This window comes from Globicephala melas, chromosome 5, assembly GCF_963455315.2.
Source record: "Globicephala melas chromosome 5, mGloMel1.2, whole genome shotgun sequence".
Lineage (NCBI taxonomy): Eukaryota > Metazoa > Chordata > Mammalia > Artiodactyla > Delphinidae > Globicephala > Globicephala melas.
The window spans coordinates 132,068,107-132,095,079 of NC_083318.1; the positions used below are offsets into that span (position 1 = coordinate 132,068,107).

The following is a 26,973-nucleotide window of genomic DNA, read 5'->3' on the forward strand; positions in this document are numbered from 1 at the left end:
TTGATATTTTGTGGTGAAATTTGCTTTGATGGCCAATTGAGCAATTTATATTTATAAAAGCATCTTACTTTAGCTAATTGTTTTTCAACTGAACAATATCAATTTAATTATTTTATTTAAAATGCTCTGGCTCCTCCCTATCCTCCAATAACCATCAGGTTTATTAGTAGCTTTAGGTTACTTCTGGATTATGTTCTATTATGAAAATGCTGAATCATTCTCCTGAGTATTTGTGCCTCTAATATATTATATATAATATGTAACATATTCCACCAGAGTTTATCCAGTTAGCAAAACAAGCAAAATTCTGAATTATTAAGGGCTAAATAAAATATTTTCGTTCTTGATGTGCAAAATAAAACAAAACAAGCCTCCAAATGACTAACAACTAAGGGATCTTGATTTAGTTAAATGGCATATACAGTCCTTTAAATGAACCCTTACCTTATACACTTCTTTCATCACTTCTAGAAGAGCTTTAACATTGTGGTGACTGAATGGTTTCAGTCCAACAAAACAGGTGAGAGGCGATGGCAGTTTTAAGCATCTGGACCAGCGTGTTGAGAGAGGATGCTTGCAAAGATGCCCAACACTGCTCTGAGGGGTGTAAAATCAGCCATGATAAATATGCACCCCCCAAAAAAACTCCCTCAGCTTCTAAGTTCTTTAATGTAAAAAATAGATCATATTTTCCATTTCTGATGGCATAACCCATAAAATATCTTTGAGAAGGATAACATCCTGGACAACATTTATTACTCACAGATCTGGAGAAAAATTTTTTTTCCCTGATTAAGTATCTTTGGAATTAAAAGCTCAAATCCAGGTTTCTGAAAAAATTTGTTGATAGTTCATATTTATGCTTGATTACTTGATTGACTTCATGATTTTCAAACTGAAACTTCCATAGCGTATCTATAAAGTCTGAAAACATACATAGGTGAATAAACAAGTACAAACGCACACACACACACATACATACACTCAAGACATATAATGTCATCAAGGACATTTTTAATCTGTAAAAAATAAGATAATATTATCTATGTTTTCAGACTGTATGAGCACCTTGTATAGATGGATATATTTTTAAATTAGCTCAGCAACAATATTTTAATATCACTGAGGTTACAAACTGAATTTTTGTACCTTTAAAAGACAATTCTCAAAAACAAACATATCAAGTGTTAAAATATATTTTCAAACTAATGTAACTAAAATAGTATGACCCAGATGCATGAACGGCAGATTAATTTAGCAGAGACTTCACAAATGGACCCAAATACACATGAGACTTCAGTATATGATGAAGGTGGCATTGCATATGAGTGGGGAATGAAACAGATCATTTAATAAATGTGTGACAACTGGAAACTGATCTGGAAAAAATGAAGTTTAATCAAGATAAACTCCATATAGTTCAAAGATTTAAACATAAAAATGAAACAATGTGGAGGAGGGATAAATTGGGAGATTGGGATTGACTTATACACACTACTATATATAAAATAGATAACTAATAAGGACCTACTGGATAGCACAGGGAACTGTACTCAGTACTCTGAATGACCTGTATTGGAAAAGAATCTAAAAAAGAGTGGATATATGTATACATATATGACTGATTCACTTTGTTGTACAGCAGAAACTAACACAACATTATAAATCAGCTATACTCCAATAAAAATCAACTTAAAAAATGAAACAATAAAAATTCTAATAGGAGCATGGGAAATCTTTAAATTTCATCATGAGGTAAACTTTTTGAGGTATGACCCAAATTCAGAAACCATAAAAGAAAATGTTAATATAGTAGGCTGCATAAAAATGTTTAAAAATAATTATGCATTGCAAAAATACAACAAAATAAAAAAAATTTAGTAACCTAAAGAAAAAAATTGCAACTCATACTATGGATAAAGAATTGTCATATATGTATAGCTGATTCATTTTTCTGTATAGCAGAAACTAACACAACATTGTAAAGCAACTATACTCCAATAAAAATTAATTTAAAAAAATAAAATAAATAAGTGATATGGGAAGATGTGGCAAAAAAAAAAAAGAATTGTCTTAGTAGTTTAAAAACTTCTAAATAAAAAAGAAAGATACTAACAACAAATGGAAAACTAGGTAAGAGGGAGAACTGATAGTTTCTAGAATATGATGTACAAATGGAACTGAATATAGGAAAACCAGCACAACTTCATTCATAATGAGAAAATTCAAATTAAGAGATTCTTGGGGACTTCCCTGGTGGCGCAGTGGTTAAGAATCCACCTGCTAATGGAAGGGACACAGGTTTGATCCCTGGTCTGGGAAGATCCCATATGCTGCGGAGCAACTAAGCCCGTGTGCCACAACTACTGAGCCTGTGCTCTAGAGCCCATGAGCCACAACTACTGAGCCTGCGTGCCACAGCTACTGAAGCCCACACGCCTAGGGCCTGTGCTGCACAACAAGAGAAGCCACTGCAATGAGAAGCCTGTGCACCGCAACAAAGAGTAGCCCCTGCTCGCCGCAACTAGAGAAAGCCCACGGGCAGCAATGAAGACACAATGCAGCAAAAGAAAATAAATTTAAAAAAAAAAAAAAAAGAGAGAGAGATTCTTGGGAATTCCCTGGCTGTCCAGTGATTAGGACTCCACGCTTCCACTGCAGGGGGCCCAGGTTTGATCCCTGGTCGGGGAACTAGGATCCCAAAAGGAGCGTGGCCTGCCCCCCAAAAAAAAAAAAAAAGAGAGATTCTTCTTTTCAGAACGGTATAGACCAAAGTTTGGTTCACACTGTGGAGAAGTGTGTGGGCTGATGCTCTCATATTTATTGATTAAGTGTAAACTGGTACATCTTCTGTCAGAGCTATGTTGCCCAATTCCAAGGGTGACAATGTGAATGGTAACCACTTAAAGCTGGACAACATGGTGGCCCTGACTTCTGTGGAGGGTCATTTGGCAAAATCTCTCAAGATTTAAAATGCACATACAATTTGACTCAGTAATTCTGCTTTCTGGACATTTCCCTGCCCGTGTAAATTTATGTACGTACAAAGAAATGCATGTTAGAACTGTTATAATAGCAAAAATTTATGTATATCCTCCCAATAGAATACTACTCAACCATTAAATGGAATGAGGCAGTCGTATAGGTCCTGTAACATAATGATCTCCAAGATATACTGTTTAGTGAAAAAAGCAAGTTGCCAAAGAATGTATGCTACCATTTTTAAAAAGAATTATTATCTCTATATGTTTTTATAGAGAGAGAATATCTTTCAAAGGTTACACAAGAAACTCCACTCTGTAACTGCTTCCTGGGAGGGGAACTAGGCAGCTTATGCTTCACCATACAATTTCCCCTTCACACCTTTCAAGCTTTGGACCTTGAACATTAGCTCAAAGTTGTAAAAGGATAACCCATGGCATTGAATAAAATAAAAAACAAGAACACAAAGTTAAACATTTTTTTCCTCACCTCTGGTCAAAATGTCTAAAGTTTTAAAACAACATAAAGTTTTAAAGTATGGATTTATCTTGACTGGATACTCTATGGTTATTAAATTCTGATGTCAAGGCCATGACCAAGTCTAAGATTTACACATGCTTTGTGATGATAGAGTAATGATCATAATAGCTTTGAAACCGAGCAGGACCCTGTGGGGTGCTCCCAGGTACAAAAGGCTTTCCCGTGCCTCCTGTTTCTTGATTGTAGGAAAAAGGCTTCAACCTCCGAGACCTTCCCTGGGTTCCAAAGGGCAGATTCACACTGTTACTAATTAGGAAGTGAGAGAATGCAGAAAGGAAGGAAAGCCAGTCCGGAAACAATAGTGCAGAGATGGGGCAGGGTCCTGGTTCCTCCTCGAGGGATATACAAGACAGTCTGACACATATCTCTGAGTGCTTCTACAGGAACTAAGACCCCACCCCAGGTGGAAGATGGTAACTTCAGGCTGACCATAAGCACTGGAACCCCAGACTGGTTACAACCAGAAAGCTGATGACTGAGATTCCCAGAGCACCATCCTGTTACCTCACCACCAACCAGTCAGAAGAAAGTCACACCCTCTGCAGCCCTCCCTGAAAATTTGCCTTTAGAAACTCTTCCCTGAGACCCATCAGGGAGTTCAGGTCTTCTGAGCATAAACTGCCCGTTCTCCTTGTTTGGCACTTGAAATAAACCTTCCTCTGCCCCAAACTCCAGTGCTTCAGTTTGTTTGGCCTCACTGTGCGTCAGGCACACAAACTTGGATTTGACGATAGCTTTAGGTTAATCTTTTCAATAATGCACATACCACATATTCAAACATTTGTGTAGTATTTTGCAGTCTATCTAAACTTTGCTACAACTTCTACTTTAGACAGTGACTCTCTATTGAGAATACGGATAAAGTGACATAAAGGTAATCACACTTACTCAGGACTTGTGAAGATTGGCCAGTCATGTTATGAACAGCCTCTGCGAACGGGACCACCAGAGTCATCCAGTTCTTAGGATCATGCATGACAGGACACTCTGGGAGCAGAAGGAAGACCGATAAAGTTTCTTGGTGTGGAGAACAATATGGAAGAGTGTTGAGCAGAGGATCCCTGAGACGTGTTGTTATCTGTGGTTGAAACAGGATCAGGGAGAGGCCCAGGATATATTAGACACAGAGTATTGCAAGAAAGAAGCTATGGGACCAGAGGTGTCATGTCCACTATGTTCCAAATGGAATAATCATTTAGTTTTCCCGAAACCTACTATTCAAACTCCATCACTCCTTGTTTCCCAAATGCCCCTGAAGTAGTATGTGAGAACCATCCACCCTATTTTATATTGGGGTGAATGAAAGAAATAAAGTGAAATCACACGCCGGGACCTACTGAATGAATCATAACGAACGGTTGCTCAATCAGAAGGGATCCATATCTAGATCTCTCTGACCTAAAATTCTACCGTGGCAGAGAAAATGCCATACGTTCACCTCGCCAACCCTATGTCATCTTCCTCCGGGGCTCGCGGGCAGATGGCATTGCCCAGCCTCCCCTGCAGTTAGGTGGGCCCATGCGACCGGGTTCTAGCTAACAGAATGTGAGGGAAGGCGATGTGTGACACTTCCAGGCTTGGCCCCTAAAGCCCCCCATGTGACCTTTCATACCCTCTTTCCCCATCTGCCAACCAACACAAAAGACCTACTGGAGAATTTCGTGGCCCTGGGGCCTAGAATGACAGAAAGGAGCCTGAGTCAGCCCGGAATGAACCTGGGCAGAGGGGGGGAAGGGTGGTAGAATTTGCCACCCCCAGATATGCCACTCCAACACGAGGGTTATTTTAAGCTGAAGGCAAGTGAGAAAAAGCAGACGTGGAATGAGCTCTCTGGCCTCTCCCATCTACCTGAAAACAGAACATAAATTCCCCTTGTGAAGGTGCCCTCCTGCCCCAGCTTCCCGTCCCAGGAAGGGGATAACAACCTGACTAGCAGAGATGAGCTGGCGCTGAGGAAGGCTCTACACCGCAAACCTCACTAACTAGCCCTTAGCCACCATTGCTTTCTTCGTGTATTTTCCTTCCCACCATTTGCCAACCCAGAAGCTCAAAGTCCGTATCTTTTGTCTTCTCGCTTCTCTACAAAATTACTGTTCTTCACTAAGATGCTTTAGAAGCCCAAGTCCTAACCAGTCCTTAAAGTTACTCATCACTGAGTATTTCCATGTATAAGTGGGATGCACATGTTAATAAACCTGTTTTTCTCTTGTTCTTCTGTCTTTTCTCAGTGTAATCTGTGAGGCCCCAGCCAATGAAACTAAGGTAAGGAGAGCAAAAGTAATTTTTTTCCTTCCCTACAGGTGCCTCCTATAGCAACCCTCTTTGGACTTTGGTGTGAGAAAAAAAAAAAAAATCTTCACTGTGTGAATCGGCCATTGAGATTTGGAAGTTGTCTGGAGAAGCTTATGTCTGGAGGAGGTAATCAAGAGGATGTTGACCCTCAAGCTGGACCTGGGCAATCACATGGCCCTCACCCACTCCCGTCTGTTTGGAATGCATGCTCTGCCCACTGTTCCCATAGTGGGAGCTGTTCCAAGGATGCAGCCTTGAGAGAGTAAGGTGTTGCCGAGACTATGTGGACAGTATACGTGACTGAACCCAGCAGTTAATGCCTCTATATGAACTTCAGGATTCGGGCGGGCGGGTGCAGATCTACTCATCTTGCAGCCACCCAAGACAAGCCTTGTAAGTTCCCTTGCTTATTAAACCTGCTACCTTCCAATCTGGAGGGGCTGCCTCTTTCTTCAGTCCTTCCTTGTCCTCTGAGCACAGGGGGTGGTTTCTGAACCAACAGCTTATGTATTCTCTCTAACAGACCTTAGATACTCTTAACTGTGAGTATCTGCCTCCACATGTCCTAAGCATTGTTAGATGATACATGCAACGATAAACTGTGAAGTACTGTATACTAGTATTACACTGATGTTCTTACAATTTGTTTTTTCATATATCCAGAAGAACATGACTTCTGCGGAATGCTAGTAGGTGTACATGGGAAAACAGTGTCACAAAGTCAAATAACTTTGAGAAAAATAGGGTCAAAAAAGCTAGATTTCTTTCAGTATATGACATCATAGAGTCTTTGATTTACTTACGTGCATCACGACTCCATAATAGTATGCGGCGTTCCTAAAGCTGCTTCACTAAGAACCCCTCTTCATAGAGTATTCTGTGAAACTAATGTTTCTTAGAACTCACACCGGGAATAGCACCCCAAGTGATCTCCCACATAACCTAAATATTTATTTTAAAAATATACCTGATCACCTACACTATTCTTATTTTTTCATCTTGAAAATAAAAATAGGGACTTCCTTGGTGGTCCCATGGGTAAGACTAAGCGCTCCCAATGCAGGGGGCCCAGGTTTGATCCCTGTTCAGGGAACTGGATCCCACATGCCGCAACTAAGACCTGACGCAGCCAAATAAAATATAAATAAATATTTTAAAAAGTAAATAAATAAAAAGTTTCTACTGCATATTAAGGAACACTCTCCCCCTTTCCCTTCCAAATGTAGGGACCCCAAACGGTATAAAGATGATTTTCAACTGAAGACGTCAGAGATTCAGCTGTTGTGGAAAGAAGCCTTCAGAGCTTTTCTCATCTAACTAAAGGCAGAGGCTTCGAAGGGTGAAGCAGCTATAAATCCTCTCCTGGGTGGGCAGGCGAGCGAGCTTCACTGCCAGGAAAAAGACCCCGCACTTGCATTTGGATGAGAAATTGCAGAAACAAACGTTATCACAAGCTATCCTATCTTTCATGTGTCCCCCTGAATGCCCATCTGTCTCCCAATGGAAATTGTTTCATTTATTTCTCCCCCTTCCCTAAAGTTGGTATATAAACCCTCACTCCTAGCTGCTCTTCACAAGTAGAACTTCTTTTCTGTTAATCTGTCTATTCTTAATCGGTAGGTCCCAAAACATATGAATCCCAAACTAGTACTCTTTTCATAAGTTATGCCTCTCAAGCACTGTTTTCTCATATTGAAAATAAAAACACTGTATCTACTGTACATTTAAGCATGCACAGCGCCTAATACAGTGTCTGGCATATAGTAACCTCATAATAAACACTAGCCCCTCCCCATCACACTTCCATCTCACTCAACTCCTAACAAAAGTAAACTGTAATCATATCGGTTCCTGTAAAGAAATTCTATTGATCTATTTCTCAAGTGAATATTGGTTATTACCAAAGAAGAAATCCATTCTTTTTTTGTTAACTTCTCGCCACTTCTAAGTCCACATCAATGGAAATAGTTTCTCCAGATTCTCTTTGGATGCAAGAAATGCAAAAAAAAAAACACATAAACAGATGTAAAGGAATATTCCTAACTTCATATACCATTAGGTATAATTTTATTTTACTATATATCATATATGATCTTTTTTCTTAAAGCTTGCATTCTTTCAAAATAATCAATTTACTTGGCACAAAAAAAAGTTATAAAGTCTATGTTCTCCTAATAGAGAATAGGTAACAATTTATTATCTCAAGTTTGGGCTGCAAGAATAGCAAAAGTTTACATGCTGCGTCTGAGTGCTGAAACCATTTACCCTCACACTCAGCCTTCGCACTGAGAACTGAAACTCCCTAACCCCACCTATCTTACCATCTATATTTATATTACTTTGGGATTCCACTGTTTCATTAGCATGACTTTACTATTCCAAGACACCCTTGCCCAAGCAAATGGCTTGATTGTTCATTTTAGGAACTTCCTGAAAAGACCCATTAACTCTACCACGGAAAGCAATCAACAGTTTACACCCTAAAATTCTTCGCATCTCTTGTCTCAAAATCCTTGCCTTGGGCTTCCCTGGTGGCGCAGTGGTTGAGAGTCCACCTGCCGATGCAGGGGACGCGGGTTCGTGCCCCAGTCCGGGAGGATCCTACATGCCGCAGAGCGGCTGGGCCCGTGAGCCATGGCCGCTGAGCCTGCGCGTCCGGAGCCTGTGCTCCGCACCGGGAGAGGCCACAGCAGTGAGAGGCCCGCGTACCTCAAAAAAAAAAAAAAAATCATCCTTTCCTTGCTGTTTCCAACCGTCCTGGATTGTAGTATCTTTCCTCAATCCTGATGAAGTCCCCAATCCTCCCCTCCCACACTGAAAGACCTGCCTTAATCCAAACTGTTGATTTAAAAAAATTCAGACCTGGCCATTCTCCTCAGAAATACTACCAAGGCTTTCTTTGTCTACGTGTGGCGTTTCCCTGGGTTGTGTTGGTAATATTCGAGGAGCTTGCACTCTGTAGGACGATTTGTCTCTATAATGTACTATTAAATATTTCATGCTTGCTAGATTAACCAATCAATTGTAATACTAGGCCTAAAACATTTATGCAAGTACCAAAACAGAGTACTGTAAATTTCCCTGTAAAATAAATTCTCCTTTGCAGCCTTTGGCGTCTTAAGATCAAACCTTCAGGTTTATCACTCCTGGGAAGGGGACATGGAGACACTTTAGAAAGATAATTTTCTTAGTGTAGAAAAGATTCTCCTCTAGGTAATGAGAATTAGCTTGAGGCTACAGTGGGGAAGAAACAGGATACATTACATGGTAGAGTCCCCTCCTTTCTAGGCTAGAAGGATGGCAAGAAGAGGATGGCAAATGGGAGAGAAAGCCGGCAGAGGGAAGCAGTGTCTTGATTTCTCATCTCCTGCCTTTGGCCGGGATGTGTAGAGATGAATAGGGATGCCTCTGGGGACTCTAGAATGATAACCGCCTCGTGAGCTGCGGTGGGCAGGCATGACACTCATCTTCCCTGGGCTTCTCTGGTTCCCAGGTGAAGCTGTTGGACCCAACAGTTCCTCCAGTCTCCCTGAGGAATGGCTGGGAATGCAGCTGGGTTAAGAACCAAAGGGACAATGGCGGGGGGCGGGGGGAAAGGGAGGGCAGGTTACTTAGAGGCAAGAAGTACCTGCAACAGGGGTTAAGCGAATAGTGAGTACCGCCTAGCGGCGGATGTGTACAGCTATCTTCTGAGGCCAAGTCAACAAGGGAGGGACAGGACCTGACCTAGCGAAGGAGGACAGAGACGAGTGACACCAGCTGCGGACAGACCTGCAGGGCACCGGCCTCCGGAGAAGACAGAGGGCAGCCTAAGGGCCCCTTTATGCTACTATTCCCCCTCCCCTCCCTCGTTACTGCTAAAGTAATTAAACAAGGAGGCCATTACACTGCAGTGGCTCTAGTGCCATGGTGGCCTATAAAAGCAACCCAAAATCTAAGCCTGTAAGTGCCTCAAAGTTATGAATCAAAAGCTAAGGGCGACCAATCACAAAAAGCCCAGTAGGCTTTGAGTTATAGCCAATCAAATAACTTCCTTTCTTTGTTTCTGTACCTTCTCTGTATGTCTCTCCCTGAGCTCCTCTCGCTGGTGCACTCTTAGGCAATTCTGAATTGGTGCTGCTGATTCAAATTGATGTTCGCTCAAACAAACTTACAATTTTTAATATGCCTCACTTTATCCTTCAGTAGTTCCCAGGTACAGTATTGGAGCGTATAGAGGGAGGCGAAGAAACAGAAGACCAAACATTGAGCGATTTAAGAGAGGAATTGTTTAAACTACTGAATCAGACCAAGTGTCAAACCAAGTAGGAGAGAAGTTAGATGCTCCTCTGTGGTAGTAAGACTAGTTAAAGATAAAATAAATAGAATCTGTTTTCCTTACTGATCTCAAAATAAGAGCTTCAGAGCACAGGCCTGGCCTCTAAGTACAAAAGCAATGTTAGAATGAACTGATCGCTCCTAGATGCAAAGATTCTGAAAAAAACACCATTCCTGCCAATCAGACAGCAGAGAAGGGCAGGGCAGAGGCAGTGAACAATGTAAATTAGAAATTACAACTTGCAGTGGTCCAATAGGAAACTACTTCACAAAAATGGGAGAATTCTGTAACAACCTATGGAGTTTTCAATGTTGGATTCTTTTTTGTTCATAGATAACAAAATGCACATATTAAAATGACTGAGTCGAAACATTTCATTTTAAATATCCCCCAGTGTTTTAAATAAAATTAAGTCTCATGTAAGTGTTACCTTTTCTTTAAAAACTTGCAGTCAGACAAGCAGGAGATGAAAATATCACTCTAATTTCCCTGCAAACATAATAAGACAAGGTTAAGTCACAACATACTATAAGCATGTCCCTTTTATCTTACCGAATACTGTATGTAACTGATGACGTGGAACCATTGTTAACGAAAATAACTGCTCTCTTAAGAGTCCTCCAAATTCTGGGTATACTTTGTGCATGTGACTGCTAAATCTCACCAAAACCCTTCATAGTTGATTTGATCAAGTCATCTAGATTTAAATAAAACGCATCCTTCTGAAAACAGAAACTTCTGGAGCTCCAGAGAATAAACTATGAAGCTATAAAAACAGTCTGCCCTGGGGAAGGCTTTGTGGCACAGAAAGCATTTTTGATTCACTCCTGCATCTTCCTCACCTATCAAAGTGCCTGGCATATTGTACATCCTCAATATACCTCTGTTAAAGAAATGATGAATGAATGAATAAAATGACTTCTTCAAACTAAGAGATGGTAGAAGAGAACCATGATTAAAATGCAAATACCTTCACGACAAAGCCAAATCCTCTCTCTTATGTCTAGGATAAAATGACCAAGGCTTCAGAACCAAATAAAGGTGCTTTCTCCTTTTTTGGGAGGCTGTGCCACACAGCTTGCAGGGTCTTAGTTCCCCAAACAGGGATCGAACCTGGGCCCCCAGCAGTGAAAGCGCAGAGGCCTAACCCCTGGACCGCCAGGAAATTCCCAGTTTCTACTTTGTCAGACAGAGCCACCTCTCAGTCACTTACTTCATGCTCTGCACTTCCTCTTGCCACTGCCATCCATTTTTCTGTCGGCGACTGGTTAATTCCGCTTATTTCTGGCAGGGTTTTCCTGGAAACGCTGGTGGAACTAGTATCCTTCTGGGAAGAAAGAAAAGAATGATCAGGAAAATACACACACACACTAAGTAGTGAGTAAAACACAGGTGGGAGATGGGCCCCCATCCTCTCAGACAGTGGGGTTTTGTGGGAGGAGCCAGAGCATCAGACTGGCCTGGCTCTTCCATTTTCTAGCCTTGGCCACTTTGCTTGGTCCAAGCCTTAGCTTTGTTATTTAAAAAATGAGATAACACAAAAGAACTGAAGACAGGGACTCAAACAGATACTGTATGTCAATATTCATTGCAGCATTATCCACAATAGCCAAAAAGATGGGAACAACCCACGTCCAGCAACAGCATCAACAGATGAATATGGTACATCCATACAATGGAACATTACTCGGCCATGAAAAGGAAGGAAGTTCTGACACATGCTGCAACATGGATGAACTGTGAAAACGCTATGCGGAGTGAAATAAGCCTGATACAAAAGGACAAATATTGTACAATTCCACTTATATGAAACAGGCTAATTCATAGACAGAAAGGGTATTAGAGGTTACCTGGGGTTACAGGTAGTGGGGAATGGGGAGTTATTATTTAATGGTTCAAAGTTTCTGCTTGGGGAGAAAAAAGAGTTTCTGCTTGGGGTAATGAAAACAGTTTTAGAGGTAGATAGCGGTGAAGGTTTTACCACAATTAAAAAATGAGATTAAAAGATATTAGGTATACAAAGCCTTTGGATTATAGTAAGTACTCAGTAAATACTAGTTTCTTTCTGCCCTTTAATCATCCACAGGTTTTTGCTTTTATATCAGTGGTTTTCAAACTGATAACAGAATCACCTAGTGGTCTTGTTAAAGCCTAGACTGCTGGGCCTATCTCCACAGTTTTCGATTCAACAGGTCAGGCGTGGAGCTCAAGAATCTGCAGCTAGCAAATTCCCAGGTGATGCTGAGGCTGCCGATCTGGGGACCACATTTTTGAGAACCATCGTTCTACATAATATTTGAAACCAAATGGCTCAACCAGAGGTGTCAGAAATCACTGTCTGGAGAGAAAAACCTGTCTTTAATATATTTTTCCAAGGACGTTAGCACTCTGCTCTGTAATATACCTCTGCTTCCACTAACTTATAGTAAATCAGGGAATTCTGCATCACTTTTGTTTAATGCTTAGCTAAAGACCTTTTGAAAAAGATGTATTACCGTGACTCCCAAAGTTCCCTTCACTGTCTTGATCTGAGTCCTGGGTGTTCCCTGGAGTTCAACCATGAGGAAGCTTTTTTCCCTCCACCATCCCAGGGACCTTAGGACGATGAGGCGCTCCCTACTGGCATTTACAGACCATTTCTTCTACTTTCTTCTTCAAAATCCCGGCTCCTCTGAAGCACATAACAACAGACTGTATCACCTGCCAAAGTCCTAGTCACGACCCTTCAATCACTGGAAACTTTAGCACCTTGCTGCCTGTCTTCCTCAGCACATCCACGCCTGTCATCATTCTTCCTGTCCTTCTTGGCAACTTCGTCCTTCATGAACCCAGTTTATTGCCCCTCTTGATCTCTCAGTTCTTTATCTTGTCTCCACTCTCTTCCTTTGCTCCACTGCAGCCACCCAGGCCCTGGGTCGGGGCTTCTAAACTGCTCCGCCTGGCATTTTGCGTCCGATAATTCTCTGTTGTGAGCGGCTGTCTTGTGCATTGCAGGATGTTTAGCAGCAGCCCTGGCCTCTACCCACCTGATGCCAGTAGCAGCCACCCCGACATACATGCTCCTCCCTCAGGACAACCTCAGCTGAGCACAGACATTGCCAGGTGTTTCCAGGGGCGCAAAACCACTCCTAGTTGAAAACTATTGCCCTAGATAAAGGTGATATTCTGTACTTTATAATCACCAGTCATTGTTCCAGGGACTTCCCTGGTGGTGCAGTGGTTAAGAATCCGCCTGCCAATGCAGGGGACACGGGTTCGAACCCTGGTCCAGGAAGATCCCCCATGCCGCAGAGCGACTAAGCCCGTGTAACACAACTACTGAGCCTGCGCTCTAGAGCTCGTGCTCCGCAACAAGAGAAGCCACCGCAGTGAGAACCCTGTAGAGAAAGCCCACATGCAGCAACAAAGACCCAACACAGCCAAACAAACAGACAAAAATTGTTCCACCTTCTAAATTTCCATTAGAAACATTCTCCTCTCTGATCATCATACACCATCCTTCTAATTCACTGACTTCAGAGTGGAACTCCCAGGCTAACATTCTTTGATGCTGGAATGAGTTAAGACTTGGGGGCTGTTGGGATGAAATGAATGTATTATGCATGCAAGAAGGACATGAATTTGAGGGGGGCAGTGGCAGAACGTTATGGACTGGGTGTTTTCCCCCCAAATTCATATATTGGAATCCTAACCCCCAATGTGATGGTATTAGGAGGTAGGGCCTTTGGAAAGTGATTGGGTCATGAGGGTGGAGCCCTCAGGAATGGAACTAGTGCCCTTTATAACAGACCCCAGAGAGCTCTTTCACCCCTGTTCCTTCTGCCACATGAGGATACAGTGAGAAGACAGCCATCTGTAAACCAGGAAGCAGGCCCTTGCCAGACATCAAATCTGCCATCATTTTTTTTTTTTTTTTTTTTTTTTTGGCCACACTGTGCAGCTTGCGGGATCTTAGTTCCCAGACCAGACCAGGGATCGAGCCCCGGGCCACAGCAGTGAAAGTGTCAAGTCCTAACCACTGGACCACCAGGGAATTCCCAAATGTTCTGTCAGCTTAATCCCAGACTTCCCAGCCTCCAAAACTGTGAGAAATAAACTTCTGTTTATAAACCACTCAATCTATGGTATTTTGTTATAGCAGCCCGAAGAGACGAAGACACTTTAGAGTGGAATCCACTCCAACATTCTTTGAGGCCACTGGGCTCTCCAATCCATCAACCCTATTGTTTGTTCATTATCTATCCTACCCAGCTTAGGTTCTATGGTCAGCAGCGTAATCAGTTCTTTGCAAATACCTCCAAGTCTTCTGTCCCTTTCCTATTGTACTTACCTAGCAAAAGTCCACCTGTAGTTAACCTCCAATCTGAATTACTCCAAAGGAATCCAAGCAGCTTAACATCAATGGAGAAAAACAAACAACTGTGCCGACTGATTTCACCTTATGCCCCACGACCACAGATTTCAAATGGTTACTCTATACTGTCTCGTAATCTCCCACGATGTTCACTGTCTCACTCTGAGTCACTATTGCACACTTTCCGTTTATTCCTAAACCTGTAGCAATCTTCCTCTGCTTCACTAAGTTTCAAATAAGGACCGTGCCTTGTGCATCACTGAGAAAACTGAAACAATCAGGGAAGAACTAATCACCTTCCCACAAGCAACCTACCCTCACCTCCACTGTTCCTCATCTGAACAGAATAAAAATTTCTGCCCAAAGCCCTACGTGCCACACTGGACCCTTGGCCCTGCTTCCTGGCTCCTATTCTGGGACAGTATTACCTCTACAATTATTCCCTCTTTCTCGTGCATCATCACTTTCTCCTCCTGAACGGGATCATTCTCACTGGCATACAAACATACCTTAATATCACCCATCCAAACAACAACAGAACTTCTCTAAGTGGGAAACACAAGAGAAGAGAAGGACCTACAAAAACAAACCCAAAACAATTAAGAAAATTGTACTAGGAACATACATATCGATAATTACCTTAAACGTGAATGGATTAAATGCTCCAACCAAAAGACACAGGCTTGCTGAATGGATACAAAAACAAGACCCATATATATGCTGTCTACAAGAGACCTACTGCAGACCTAGGGACACATACAGGCTGAAAGTGAGGGGATGGAAAAAGATATTCCATGCAAATGGAAATCAAAAGAAAGCTGGAGTAGCAATACTCATATCAGACAAAATAGACTTTAAAATAAAGAATGCTACAAGAGACAAGGAAGTACACTACATAATCATCAAGGGATCAATCCAAGAAGAAGATATAACAATTATAAATATATATGCACGCAACATAGGAGCACCTCAATATATAAGGCAACTGCTAACAGCTATAAAAGAGGAAATAGACAGTAACACAATAATAGTGGAAGACTTTAACACCTCACTTATGCCAATGGACAGATCATCGAAAATGAAAATAAATAAGGAAACAGAAGCTTTAAATGACACAATAGACCAGATAGATTTAATTGATATTTATGGGACATTCCACCCAAAAACAACAGATTACACATTCTTCTCAAGTGCGCACAGAAATTCTCCAGGATAGATCACAACTTGGGTCACAAATCAAGCCTCAGTAACTTTAAGAAAATTGAAATCATATCAAGCATCTTTTCTGACCCCAACGCTAAGAGATTAGAAATGAATTACAGGGAAAAAAACGTAAAAAACACAAGCACGTGGAGGCTAAACAATACGTTACTAAATAACCAAGAGATCACTGAAGAAATCAAAGAGGAAATCAAAAAATACCTAGAGACAAACGACAATGAAACACGATGATCCAAAACCTATGGGATGAAGCAAAAGCAGTTCTAAGAGGGAAGTTTATAGCTATACAAGTCTACCTAAAGAAACAAGAAACATCTCAAATAAACAATCTAACCTTACACCTAAAGGAACTAGAGAAAGAAGAACAAACAAAACCCAAAGTTAGCAGAAGGAAAGAAATCATAAAGATCAGAGCAGAAATAAATGAAATAGCAACAAAGAAAACAATAGCAAAGATCAATAAAACTAAAAGCTGGTTCTTTGAGAAGATAAAAAAATGTATAAACCATCAGCCAGACTCATCAAGAAAAAGAGGGAGAGGACTCAAATTAATAAAATTAGAAATAAAAAAGGAGAAGTTACAACAGACACTGCTGAAATACAAAGCATCCTAAGAGACTAGTACAAGGAACTCTATGCCAATAAAATGGACAACATGGAAGAAATGGACAAATTCTTAGAAAGGTATAGCCTTCCAAGACTGAACCAGGAAGAAACAGAAAATATGAACAGACCAATCACAAGTAATGAAATTGAAACTGTGATTAAAAATCTTCCAACAAACAAAAGTCCAGGACCACATGGCTTGACAGGTGAATTCTATCAAACATTTAGAGAAGAGCTAACACGCATCCTTCTCAAACTCTTCCAAAAAACTGCGGAGGAAGGAACACTCTCAAACTCATTCTCTGAGGCCACCATCACCCTGATACCAAAACCAGACAAAGATACTACAAAAAAAGAAAGTTACAGAAAAAAATCACTGATGAATATAGATGCAAAAATCCTCAACAAAATACTAGCAAACAGAATCCAACAACACATTAAAAGGATCATACACCATGATCAAGTGGGATTTATCCCAGGGATGGATGTATTCTTCAGTATATGCAAATCAATCAATGTGATATACCATATTATCAAATTGAAGAAAAAAACCATATGATCATCTCAATAGATGCAGAAAAGGCTTTTGACAAAATTCAAGACCGATTTATGATAAAAACTCTTCAGAACGTGGGCATAGATGGAACCTACCTCAACATAATAAAGGCCATATATGACAAACCCACAGCAAACATCATTCTCAATGGTGAAAAGCTGAAAGCATTTTCTCTAAGATCAGGAACAAGACAAGGATGTCCACTCTTGCCACTATTATTCAACATAGTTTTGGAAGTCCTAGCCATGACAATCAGAGAAGAAAAAGAAATAAAAGGAATCCAAATCGGAAAAGAAGAAGTAAAACTGTAACTGTTTGCAGATGACATGACACTATACATAGAAAATCCTAAAGATGCCACCAGAAAACTACTAGAGCTAATCAATGAATTTGGTAAAGCTGCAGGATACAAAATAACGTACAGAAATCTCTTGCATTCCTATACACTAATGATGAGAAATCTGAAAGAGAAATTAAGGAAACACTCCCATTTACCATTGCAACAAAAAGAATAAAATACCTAGGAATAAACCTACCTAGGGAGACAAAAGACCTGTATGCAGAAAACTATAAGACACTGATGAAAGAAATTAAAGATGATACAAACAGATGGAGAGATATAACATGTTCTTGGATTGGAAGAAGCAACGTTGTGAAAATGACTACTACCCAAAGCAATCTACAGATTCAATGCAATCCCTATCAAACTACCAATGGCATTTTTCACAGAAGTAGAACAAAAAATTTCACAATTTGTATGGAAACACAAAAGACCCTGAATATCCAAAGCAGTCCTGAGAAAGGAAAATGGAGCTGGAGGAATCAGGCTCCCTGACTTCAGACTATACTACAAAGCTACAGTAATCAAGACAGTATGGTACTGGCACAAAAACAGAAATATAGATCAATGGAACAGGATAGAAAGTCCAGAGATAAATCCACGCACATATGGTCACCTTATCTTTGATAAAGGAGGCAAGAATATACAGTGGAGAAAAGACAGCCTCTTTGAAAAGTGGTGCTGGGAAAACGGGACAGGTACATGTAAAAGTATGAAATTAGAACACTCCCTAACACCATACAGAAAAATAAACTCAAAATGGATTAAAGACCTAATTGTAAGGCCAGACACTATAAAACTCTTAGAGGAAAACATAGGTAGAACACTCTATGACATAAATCACAGCAAGATCCTTTTTGACCCACCTCCTAGAGAAATGGAAATAAAAATAAACAAATGGGACCTAATGAAACTTCAAAGCTTTTGCACAGCAAAGGAAACCATAAACAAGACCAAAAGACAACCCTCAGAATGGGAGAAAATATTTGCAAATGAAGCAACTGCCAAAGCAGTCTTGAGGGAAAAAAACGGAGCTGGAGGAATCAGACTCCCTGACTTCAGACTATACTACAAAGCTACAGTAATCAAGACAATATGGTACTGGCACAAAAACAGAAACATAGCTCAATGGAACAAGATAGAAAGCCCAGAGATAAACCCACGCACCTATGGTCAACTAATCTATGACAAAGGAGGCAAGGAGATACAATGGAGAAAGGACAGTCTCTTCAATAAGTGTGCTGGACAGCTACATGTAAAAGAATGAAATTAGAACACTCCCTAACACCATACACAAAAATAAACTCAAAATGGATCAGAGACCTAAATGTATGACCGGACACTATAAAACTCTTATAGAGGAAACCATACATAGGAAGAACACTCTGTGACATAAATCACCACAAGATCTTTTTTGCTCCACCTCCTAGAGTAATGGAAATAAAAACAAAAATAAACAAATGGGACCTAATGAAACTTAAAAGCTTTTGCACAGCAAAGGAAACCATAAACAAGACGAAAAGACAACCCTCAGAATGGGAGAAAATATTTGCAAATAAATCAACAGACAAGAGATTAATCCAAAATATATAAACAGCTCATGCAGCTCAATATTAAAAAAACAAACAACTCAATCAAAAAATGGGCAGAAGACCTAATAGACATTTCTCCAAAGAAGACATACAGATGGCCAAGAAGCACATGAAAAGCTGCTCAACATCACTAATTATTAGAGAAATGCAAGTCAAAACTACAATGCGGTATCACCTAACACCAGTTAGAATGGGCACCATCAGAAAATGTACAAACAACAAATGCTGGAGAGGGTGTGGAGAAAAGGGAACCCTCTTGCACTGTTGGTGGAAATGTAAATTGATCCAGCCACTATGGAGAACAGTATGGAGGTTCCTTAAAAAACTAAAAATAGAATTACCATATGATCCAGCAATCCCACTACCCAGAGAAAACCATAACTCAAAAAGACACGCACCCCAATGTTCACTGCAGCACTATTTACAATAGCCAAGTCACAGAAGCAACCTAAATGCCCATCGACAGATGAATGGATAAAGAAGATGTGGTACATATATACAATGGAATATTACTCAGCCATAAAAAGGAACATAATTCGGTCATTTGTTGAGACGTGGATGAATCTAGAGACTGTCATACAGAGTGAAGTAAGTCAGAAAGAGAAAAACAAATATCATATATTAACGCATATATGTGGAACCTAGAAAAATGGTACAGATGAACCGGTTTGCAGGGCAGAAATAGAGACACAGATGTAGAGAAAACGTATGGACACCAAGGGACAAAAGCGGCAGGGGATGGGAGTGGCGGTGTGATGAATTGGGAAACTGGGATTGACATGTATACACTGATGTGTATAAAATGGATGACTAATAAGAACCTGCTGTATAAAAAAAGAATTAAGAGAGATATTAAAAAAAAAAGAATGCAAAGAAGCTTTAGGAAAAGCTTTACCAGTTTGGTTGGTGCACATTTTCCTTTTTATGTTTGCAAAAGCCTGATGCATGATAAACATATATGATCAATTAAGTCTAAAAAAAAAAAAATACAAATAGGGCTTCCCTGGTGGCACAGTGGTTGAGAGTCCGCCTGCCGATGCAGGGGACATGGGTTTGTGCCCCGGTCCGGGAGGATCCCACATGCCGCGGAGCGACTGGGCCCGTGAGCCATGGCCGCTGAGCCTGCGCGTCCGGAGCCTGTGCTCCGCAACGGGAGAGGCCACAGCGGTGAGAGGCCTGCGTACCGCAAAAAAGGAAAAAAAAAAAAAAAGTCAAGTTCTTCTGATGCTATTCAGAGAAATGCCAACACATGTCAGATTTCTGTAAGTTATTACATCTAAGTTTTCTTTTTAACTTTAAATGCATTAAAATGAACCCCAGTGCATTAAACTCAACAGGTATCATTCTTTTTTTTTAAATATCTTTATTGGAGTATAATTGCTTTACAGTGGTGTGTTAGTTTCTGCCTTATAAAAAAGTGAATCATTTATACATATACATATATCCTCTCCTCTCTCTTGTGTCTCCTTCCCATCCTCTCTATCCCACCCCTCTACGTGGTCGCAAAGCACCGAGCTGATCTACCTGTGCTATGCGGCTGCTTCCCACTAGCTATCTATTTTACATTTGGTAGTATATATTACTCCATGCCACTCTCTCACTTCGTCCCAGCTTACCCTTCCCCCTCCCCGGTCCTCAAGTCCATTCTCTACATCTGCGTCTTTATTCCCGTCTTGTCCCTAGGTTCTTCAGAACCTTTTTTTTTTTTTTCCAGATTCCACATATATATGTGTGTTAACATACGGTATTTGTTTTTCTCTTTCTGACTTACTTCACTCTGTATGACAGACTCGAGGAATAGGTATCATTCTTATTCAAAAAATTACTTCCTGATGACACATAGGAGATCCAGGAAGACGTTTTTTACCTTCTGATAATGCCAGGGAGTGGTAGCATCCACGGGAGACTTGTATAATTTTCATACCAGTCAGAGTTTCTATCTTCCTATAATAAAAATGATACAAAATCTATTAATCCTTCTTCAGATTGGGTCACCAAGTGGACTACAGATATTTTAACTTATTTTCTTGTATTTCTGTACTATTGGGTTGGCCAAAAAGTTCGTTCGGGGGTTTCCATAACATCTTATGGAAAAACCCGAACGAACTTTTTATTCCAAAGCCTTCAAGCTATTTTAACATGTCATCAACATGTACAAAGGTGCAGGGCAGAATCCAGAACAATATATAATTCAAAAGTGAATTGGGCTTTTCACACATTGTATAATGTACTAACTTTTATGCTATACTTATCAACCTAAAAGAAAACTAAATTTCTTCACACACATATAGTCCAGGGCTTTAGAATTTATAGAGCACTGTCACCTACAACACCTATCTCACCCTGTGAGATAAAGATACCACTAGGTTGATTCCTATTAAATTGCCACTTTTGTGGATCAAAAACATAACTATCGGCAATTTCACACGGCTCAACCTAGGAAAACTCAAAGAGGTGAACTGGTATCAGTTGTAGAACAGACTCAAACCTTGGGCTTTTCATTCCAAGTTCAGTGCTCATTCCCCCAAGCCACAGCAATCTCTCTTTTTTTTTTTGTTTTTTTTTTGCGGTACGCGGGCCTCTCACTGTTGTGGCCTCTCCCGTTGCGGAGCACAGGCTCCGGACGCGCAGGCCCAGCAGCCATGGCTCACGGGCCCAGCCACTCCGCGGCATGTGGGATCCTTCCGGACCGGGGCACGAACCTGTGTCCCCTGCATCAGCAGGCGGACTCCCAACCACTGCGCCACCAGGGAAGCCCCTACAGCAATCTCTTATACAATTTAATGAGCAGAGAAAGTAACAAAGGTAACTTCCTAGCATTAAAAAACATGCTTTTGAAAACTTCCAATGCACGTAATTCATGCACACACAGTTCAGACTGCTTGTCATATCATTTGGCCTAGGAAGCTGTGTGTGAGGATGTGATTTTTTACCCCGATTTTACTAAGGAAAATATTAGGATCCAGTGGCTTATGACAAGCCAAAAGGTTATGTTGGGAGGAAAACCTTTCCTCTTCCAACTTGTGTCCTGTGATTGGGGACCTGCAAATTAACTGAGTATATACAGATTAACAGGAGAAAAGGCAAAATTTATCTACATGTACAGACAGGAGCTCCCGTAATGGAAAATTTGTACGATAGCCTGAGTAGAGGTGTACATATATTAACTTAGCAAAAGGGATTTATTTAGGGCTTCAGTGGGAGAGGATGGAAGGTTCAATTGGGTTTTTGATGCTGATCGGGCGCTTTGTCTTTACAACAGCTGAATTCATAGGAAACTCCCTCAAAGGATGGTTAATGGCAGCTGTATTTACAACAGGTAAAACTAAATCTTACCTGTTTTAGTCAGGTAAGATGTCTCTCTGTGAACTTTCTGTAGCTCAAAGATTTTCGCTTTAAAATAATCTTTACACCAACTCTGGAGGTCCAAGTGGGTCCCACAGTTATTTCCAGTACCTAAGATTAAAATCACAGGGTCACAGGTTCTCACTTCATGCTGCCCTGCTCTTTCATAGACTCTAATTAAATAACAGCTGGTGTTATACCTTGTCTTCCCCCCTCCTTCCCTCACTACACTGTAACCTGTGAGGTTAGGGACTGTGTTTGTTATAGTCATCTTTGGACCCTGGCATCTTGCATGGTGCCTGTCCCATGAAACTCAAAAATACTGAATGAATAAATGAATGAATTAAAATACGTACTTAGGCATAAAATTTATTTCCTTAAATTCTCCAATTCCCAGCTGTCCTTCAGAACCACATCCCCACGCGAAGACCCTTCCTTTGTGACAGCCAGCCAGGGAATGCTCCTTTCCACAGCTCACCGGACCAACGTGTGGAGTCTCCAATGCCGGAATTCGTTCTTTAGGAACAAAATCAAAACCAAACCTCCCATAAGATTGTTCATATAATACCAAGTTTAACAAAGTACTTTTCTTCAAAAGGAAGGGTCACTGGGATTTCCCATCTCTTCCAATGGCTTTTCAATCAAGGCCTAAGGTCCACCTTAAAGGTGTGAAGGAAACAGGCTCAGTGTGTGGCACTGTCCTTATGGGAATACGGCTGCTATTTAAAAGGGTGGGCACGGGGAGGAGGGAACCTGTAAGGACTTGCTGCCCTAACATTTCTCTATGAGGGTGGAGTCAAAACCCAGCCAGATAAAGGAGAGAAGATGGGATCACCCCTCCTCCATTCCTCTGACTTTCCAGCCCTGAGAGTGAGAACAGTGCATCCTTTGCTAAGGGCAGGGAGCCTGCCTGAGTGTGAGAGGCAGATGCCAGAGGCACTCACAGTGAAGAGTGCAGTAGCATGCCTCCCAATGGGCCAGATGTGCCCACAGATGAAAACCTGAGCACGTTTCCCTACAAGACAATCCAAGCTGTTCTCCCAAAGCATTTGTCTCTGAATTATCGGAGGTTTGAAGTTAAGCACATCATTACCGGTAAAGTTTTTCTTAACACTTAAGTTTTCTTTTTTAATCTTGTGATCTTATCCTTTTCAATGATTTACTTTGCAAACTATGCAACGATAAAAAAATTCCCAAAGATTCATATACTCATGGAGGTGGAAACTGGTACCTTCTTCCTGGAGAAGAATTTGGCTTTAAGTGTCACGTTGTCCCTAATTTCCACCTGAAGGGGATCAGAATATGCCACCCCAAAATACGCCACTTTGGCCTAAGGATGACTTTGAGATGAAGGCAACTGAGAATCAACAGATGCAGAAAGAGTTCTCTGCCTTCCCCTTATCAACTTAAAAGCATAAATTTGTGAAGTTGGCATGAATTTCTCCTGTGAAGGTGCACCCCCCTTCCATACCAGGAAGAAAAGAATGCCTCTTATCACCAGAGCTGGCACTGAGATGAGTCTGCATAAACAGCCCTTAGTAAAGTAACACTTATCTTCCATTAGTTTCCCTCATACACTTCTTTTTTTTTTTTTTAAGATGTTCATTACTTTTATCTTTTTTTTTTAAGTTGTTTTATTTTTGGCTGCGTTGGGTCTTCATTGCTGCACACGGGCTTTCTCTAGTTGCGGCGAGCAGGGGCTACTCTTCGTTGCAGTGCGCGGGCTTCTCATTGCCGTGCCTTCTCTTGCTGCGGAGCATGGGCTCTAGGTGCGTGGGCTCAGTAGTTGTGGCGCACGGGCTTAGCTGCTCCGCGGCATGTGGGATCTTCCCGGACCAGGACTCGAACCCGTGTCCCCTGCACTGGCAGGTGGACTCTCAACCACTGTGCCACCAGGGAAACCCCTCCCTAATATATTTCAAAGACACTTCTCCACAATTGATCATCCCTCAAAACCCAAACCCCCTGTTCTTTGTTAAATGGCATATAAGCTCCTAAGACTAACCACTTGTTGAGTTTCACTTTTCTGTGAACTCCTGTGCACATAAAATATTTATAAAGTTGGAAGGTTTTTTCTCGTTAATCTGTCTTTGTCAGTTTAGTTCACAGGCCCTCAGTATAAGAACTAAGAGGGTAGAGGAGAAGTTTTTCCTCCAGACACATCTTTTGGAATTTATTTTAAGTAATCAGAAATTTGGTCAAATATTTACTTACAATAATGTCAATCATACTATTATTTATAAAAGGCCCTGATGAGATAAAAACAAACTTCCACAAGAGGAGAATAACTGAATTGTACTGTCAGAACCTGGAACGTTACACAACAATTTAAAATTTATTTTAAAAAATATATAATAAAAGGGCAATATGTTCATGATATTATGTTTGACGAAAACGCAATTTAGAGTTAAATTCTGCATATATAAAACTGTATAATGACATGATTTTATAAAGATTAAATGTATAATAGGAAAAAAAGGCCAAAAAAAATGCATCAAAATATTAGTTGTCTTTGGGTGTTAGAATCATAAGCGATTTCTTTCCCTGTGTCTCTATTGATATAATAATCAATAATAGCAAAATGCTATTATACATGTTTTTAATCTGAAGAAAAAAGACGCCCTAGGGTATTTCTGAGGGAGTTTCAGGTGTCCAAACCACAAACCACGTTTGCAAGGTCACTCTGTTCCAGACAGATTCGCAGAGGTAAGGACTGGTGCCAAAAGGCATCTCCGTCCAAGGGAACGCTGCGCAGTTTAGCGCAACTTTCAGTTTCCTTTCGAAGACGGGACAACTGGAAACCGAAAGAAAGCCGAGGCGCCTCGGGAAAACGAAACGGGAGGCGTTGCGCTCAGGCTGCGGGAGGCGTTGCGCTAAGGCTGCGCGGGGCTCCGTTCTCCCGTCTCCGGCGGCCCGCGACCCAGCAGAAGTACGGGCCGCTCCCGCGCCCAGCCGCCTGCCCGAATCTGTGCGCTCTGCCAGCTGCGGCACCCAAAGGCTAGGGACGGGTGCGCGCTGACTTCCCAGGAAACGGGAGGCTGGGTGAGCCGCGCCTTCGCTGGCATCCCCCTGACGTCCAGCTCGCCCCCCGCGAACGGCTTTCGGGTGTCGGACCTGAGCGCCAAGTGTTGAGGAGCAGAGGGACCCCGGAGGAAGAGCGCCTCAATGTGCATCCTAGCTAAGCCACTTGAGAGCGCTGTGACTCTGGGCAAGTCACTTCCCGATTCTGTGCCTCGGCTACCACGTCTGTGAAATGTGGACAGTAATACAGCGAATCTAATGATAATAAATTGTGTTAGAATAATGCCTAGAGTACTTAATAAAAGCATCTGCGTGCCAGCCCTTTTTTAGACGGTTTTTGGCACTGGAAATGCAAAATCCTCATGGTGCTTACATTCTCCTATTTATAAACAGATAAATAAATATTTTGTATGATGTCAAGTGGCAACGTGAAGAAAAATAAAACAGTAAAGGAATGGAGGGCGAGGGCAGAAGGAACTAGCATTTTTATTTATTTATTTTTTTTTCCCGGTACGCGGGCCTCTCACTGTTGTGGCCTCTCCCGTTGTGGAGCACAGGCTCCGGACGCGCAGGCTCAGCGGCCATGGCTCACGGGCCCAGCCGCTCCGCGGCATGTGGGATCTTCCCAGACCGGGGCACGAACCCGTGTCCCCTGCATCGGCAGGCGGACTCTCAACCACTGTGCCACCAGGGAAGCCCGGAACTAGCATTTTTTGGTAAGATATCAGGGAAGACCTCTCTGATGAAGTGACATTTGAGCAGAGAGCCAATGGGACCCGGGGAATGAGGGAATGAGTCATTCTCGTATCTAAGCGCGCAGGGTGAAGTGGAGCATTTGGAGGCTTTTGAGAAGAGAAGTGATATGATCTGACTTTAGTTTTAAAAGAATTATTCTGGCTGCCATGTAGAAAATAACAGAAGAAAGACGGAAGCAGAAAAGCCAGTTAGGGGAAGCTGCTGTCAGAGCCCAGGATAGAAGGATGGCTGAGTCCAGGACTGAGGTGATATCCTAGAGGGGGAGAGAGAAGAAATGATCACATTCAACATGTTGTAAAAGTCAGAGTCCACAGATTGGCTGATGAATTGGAAGTGGGAGGAAAGAAGGAAAGGGATTAGGATTACTCCGAGGTTGGCCTGAGCAACTGGGGTGAAAGGTGGTACCCTTTACTGGAGTGGGAACCCCGAGAGAGCCACCAGTTTGGGGCTGATGGATCAGCAGTCCAGTCTGGTGATAACTGTGAGACGCTTATTATACAAGGAGGCAATAAGATCAATCATTCTGGAGTTGGGGAGAGACACTGAGGCAGTCATCAAACTGGGAATCTTCAGTGTAGAGATGATACTTAAAGCCAGAAGACTGAATGAGATCACCTACGGGGTAAGTGTGTTAAGCATGTAACAGAGGACTGATCTTAGGAGGAAAACCAGGAAGGGCGGTGTGCGTAAGCAAGTGAAGAATAAGGGAATGATTAACTCTTGTCAGTTGCTTGTGGAGCAAGGTTGAGTGTTGATCTTTAGGTTTGGCCAAATGGAGGTTATTGGTGACTGACAGCATTAGCCATCACCAGCATTTTCGTTTTATTTTTCTTATTATAGCATCCATTTATATACTCTCAGCTCACCTCTCCTTACTACTATATTTTAAGTAAAGACAAGAATAAATGTCATTTGCTTTTCTACCTCAAGAGGGTCTAGCTCGTGGTAGAGGCTAATAAGTATGTATTGGACAAATGGGTTGATGAGTGGTGAGTAAATGAGTATCGGTCATACTTCTGGTTCCATTTCATTAGGTACCATAGGTAACCT

General features: G+C 41.5%; 1 protein-coding gene and 1 long non-coding RNA gene across 3 annotated transcripts in view; both read right to left on the bottom strand.

The window, feature by feature from the left end:
• Positions 1-23,110, bottom strand: part of LOC115858161 (probable E3 ubiquitin-protein ligase HERC6) — a 43,284-nt gene extending 20,174 nt beyond the window's left edge. The window contains 10 exon segments of the mRNA XM_070045520.1: positions 445-493; positions 495-597; positions 4,411-4,600; positions 7,716-7,753; positions 7,756-7,794; positions 10,563-10,621; positions 11,323-11,459; positions 20,628-20,745; positions 22,503-22,688; positions 23,091-23,110. Coding sequence (XP_069901621.1) covers positions 445-493; positions 495-597; positions 4,411-4,600; positions 7,716-7,753; positions 7,756-7,794; positions 10,563-10,621; positions 11,323-11,459; positions 20,628-20,745; positions 22,503-22,688; positions 23,091-23,110 — 939 coding nt within the window.
• A 2,779-nt stretch (positions 23,111-25,889) lies between these two features.
• LOC138842705 (uncharacterized) overlaps positions 25,890-26,973 on the bottom strand; it is a 65,545-nt gene continuing 64,461 nt past the window's right edge. For both annotated transcript variants that reach the window (XR_011377493.1, XR_011377494.1), the window contains exon 3: positions 25,890-26,176. This is a non-coding gene — a long non-coding RNA (uncharacterized lncRNA). The remainder of the gene's footprint in view (positions 26,177-26,973) is intronic.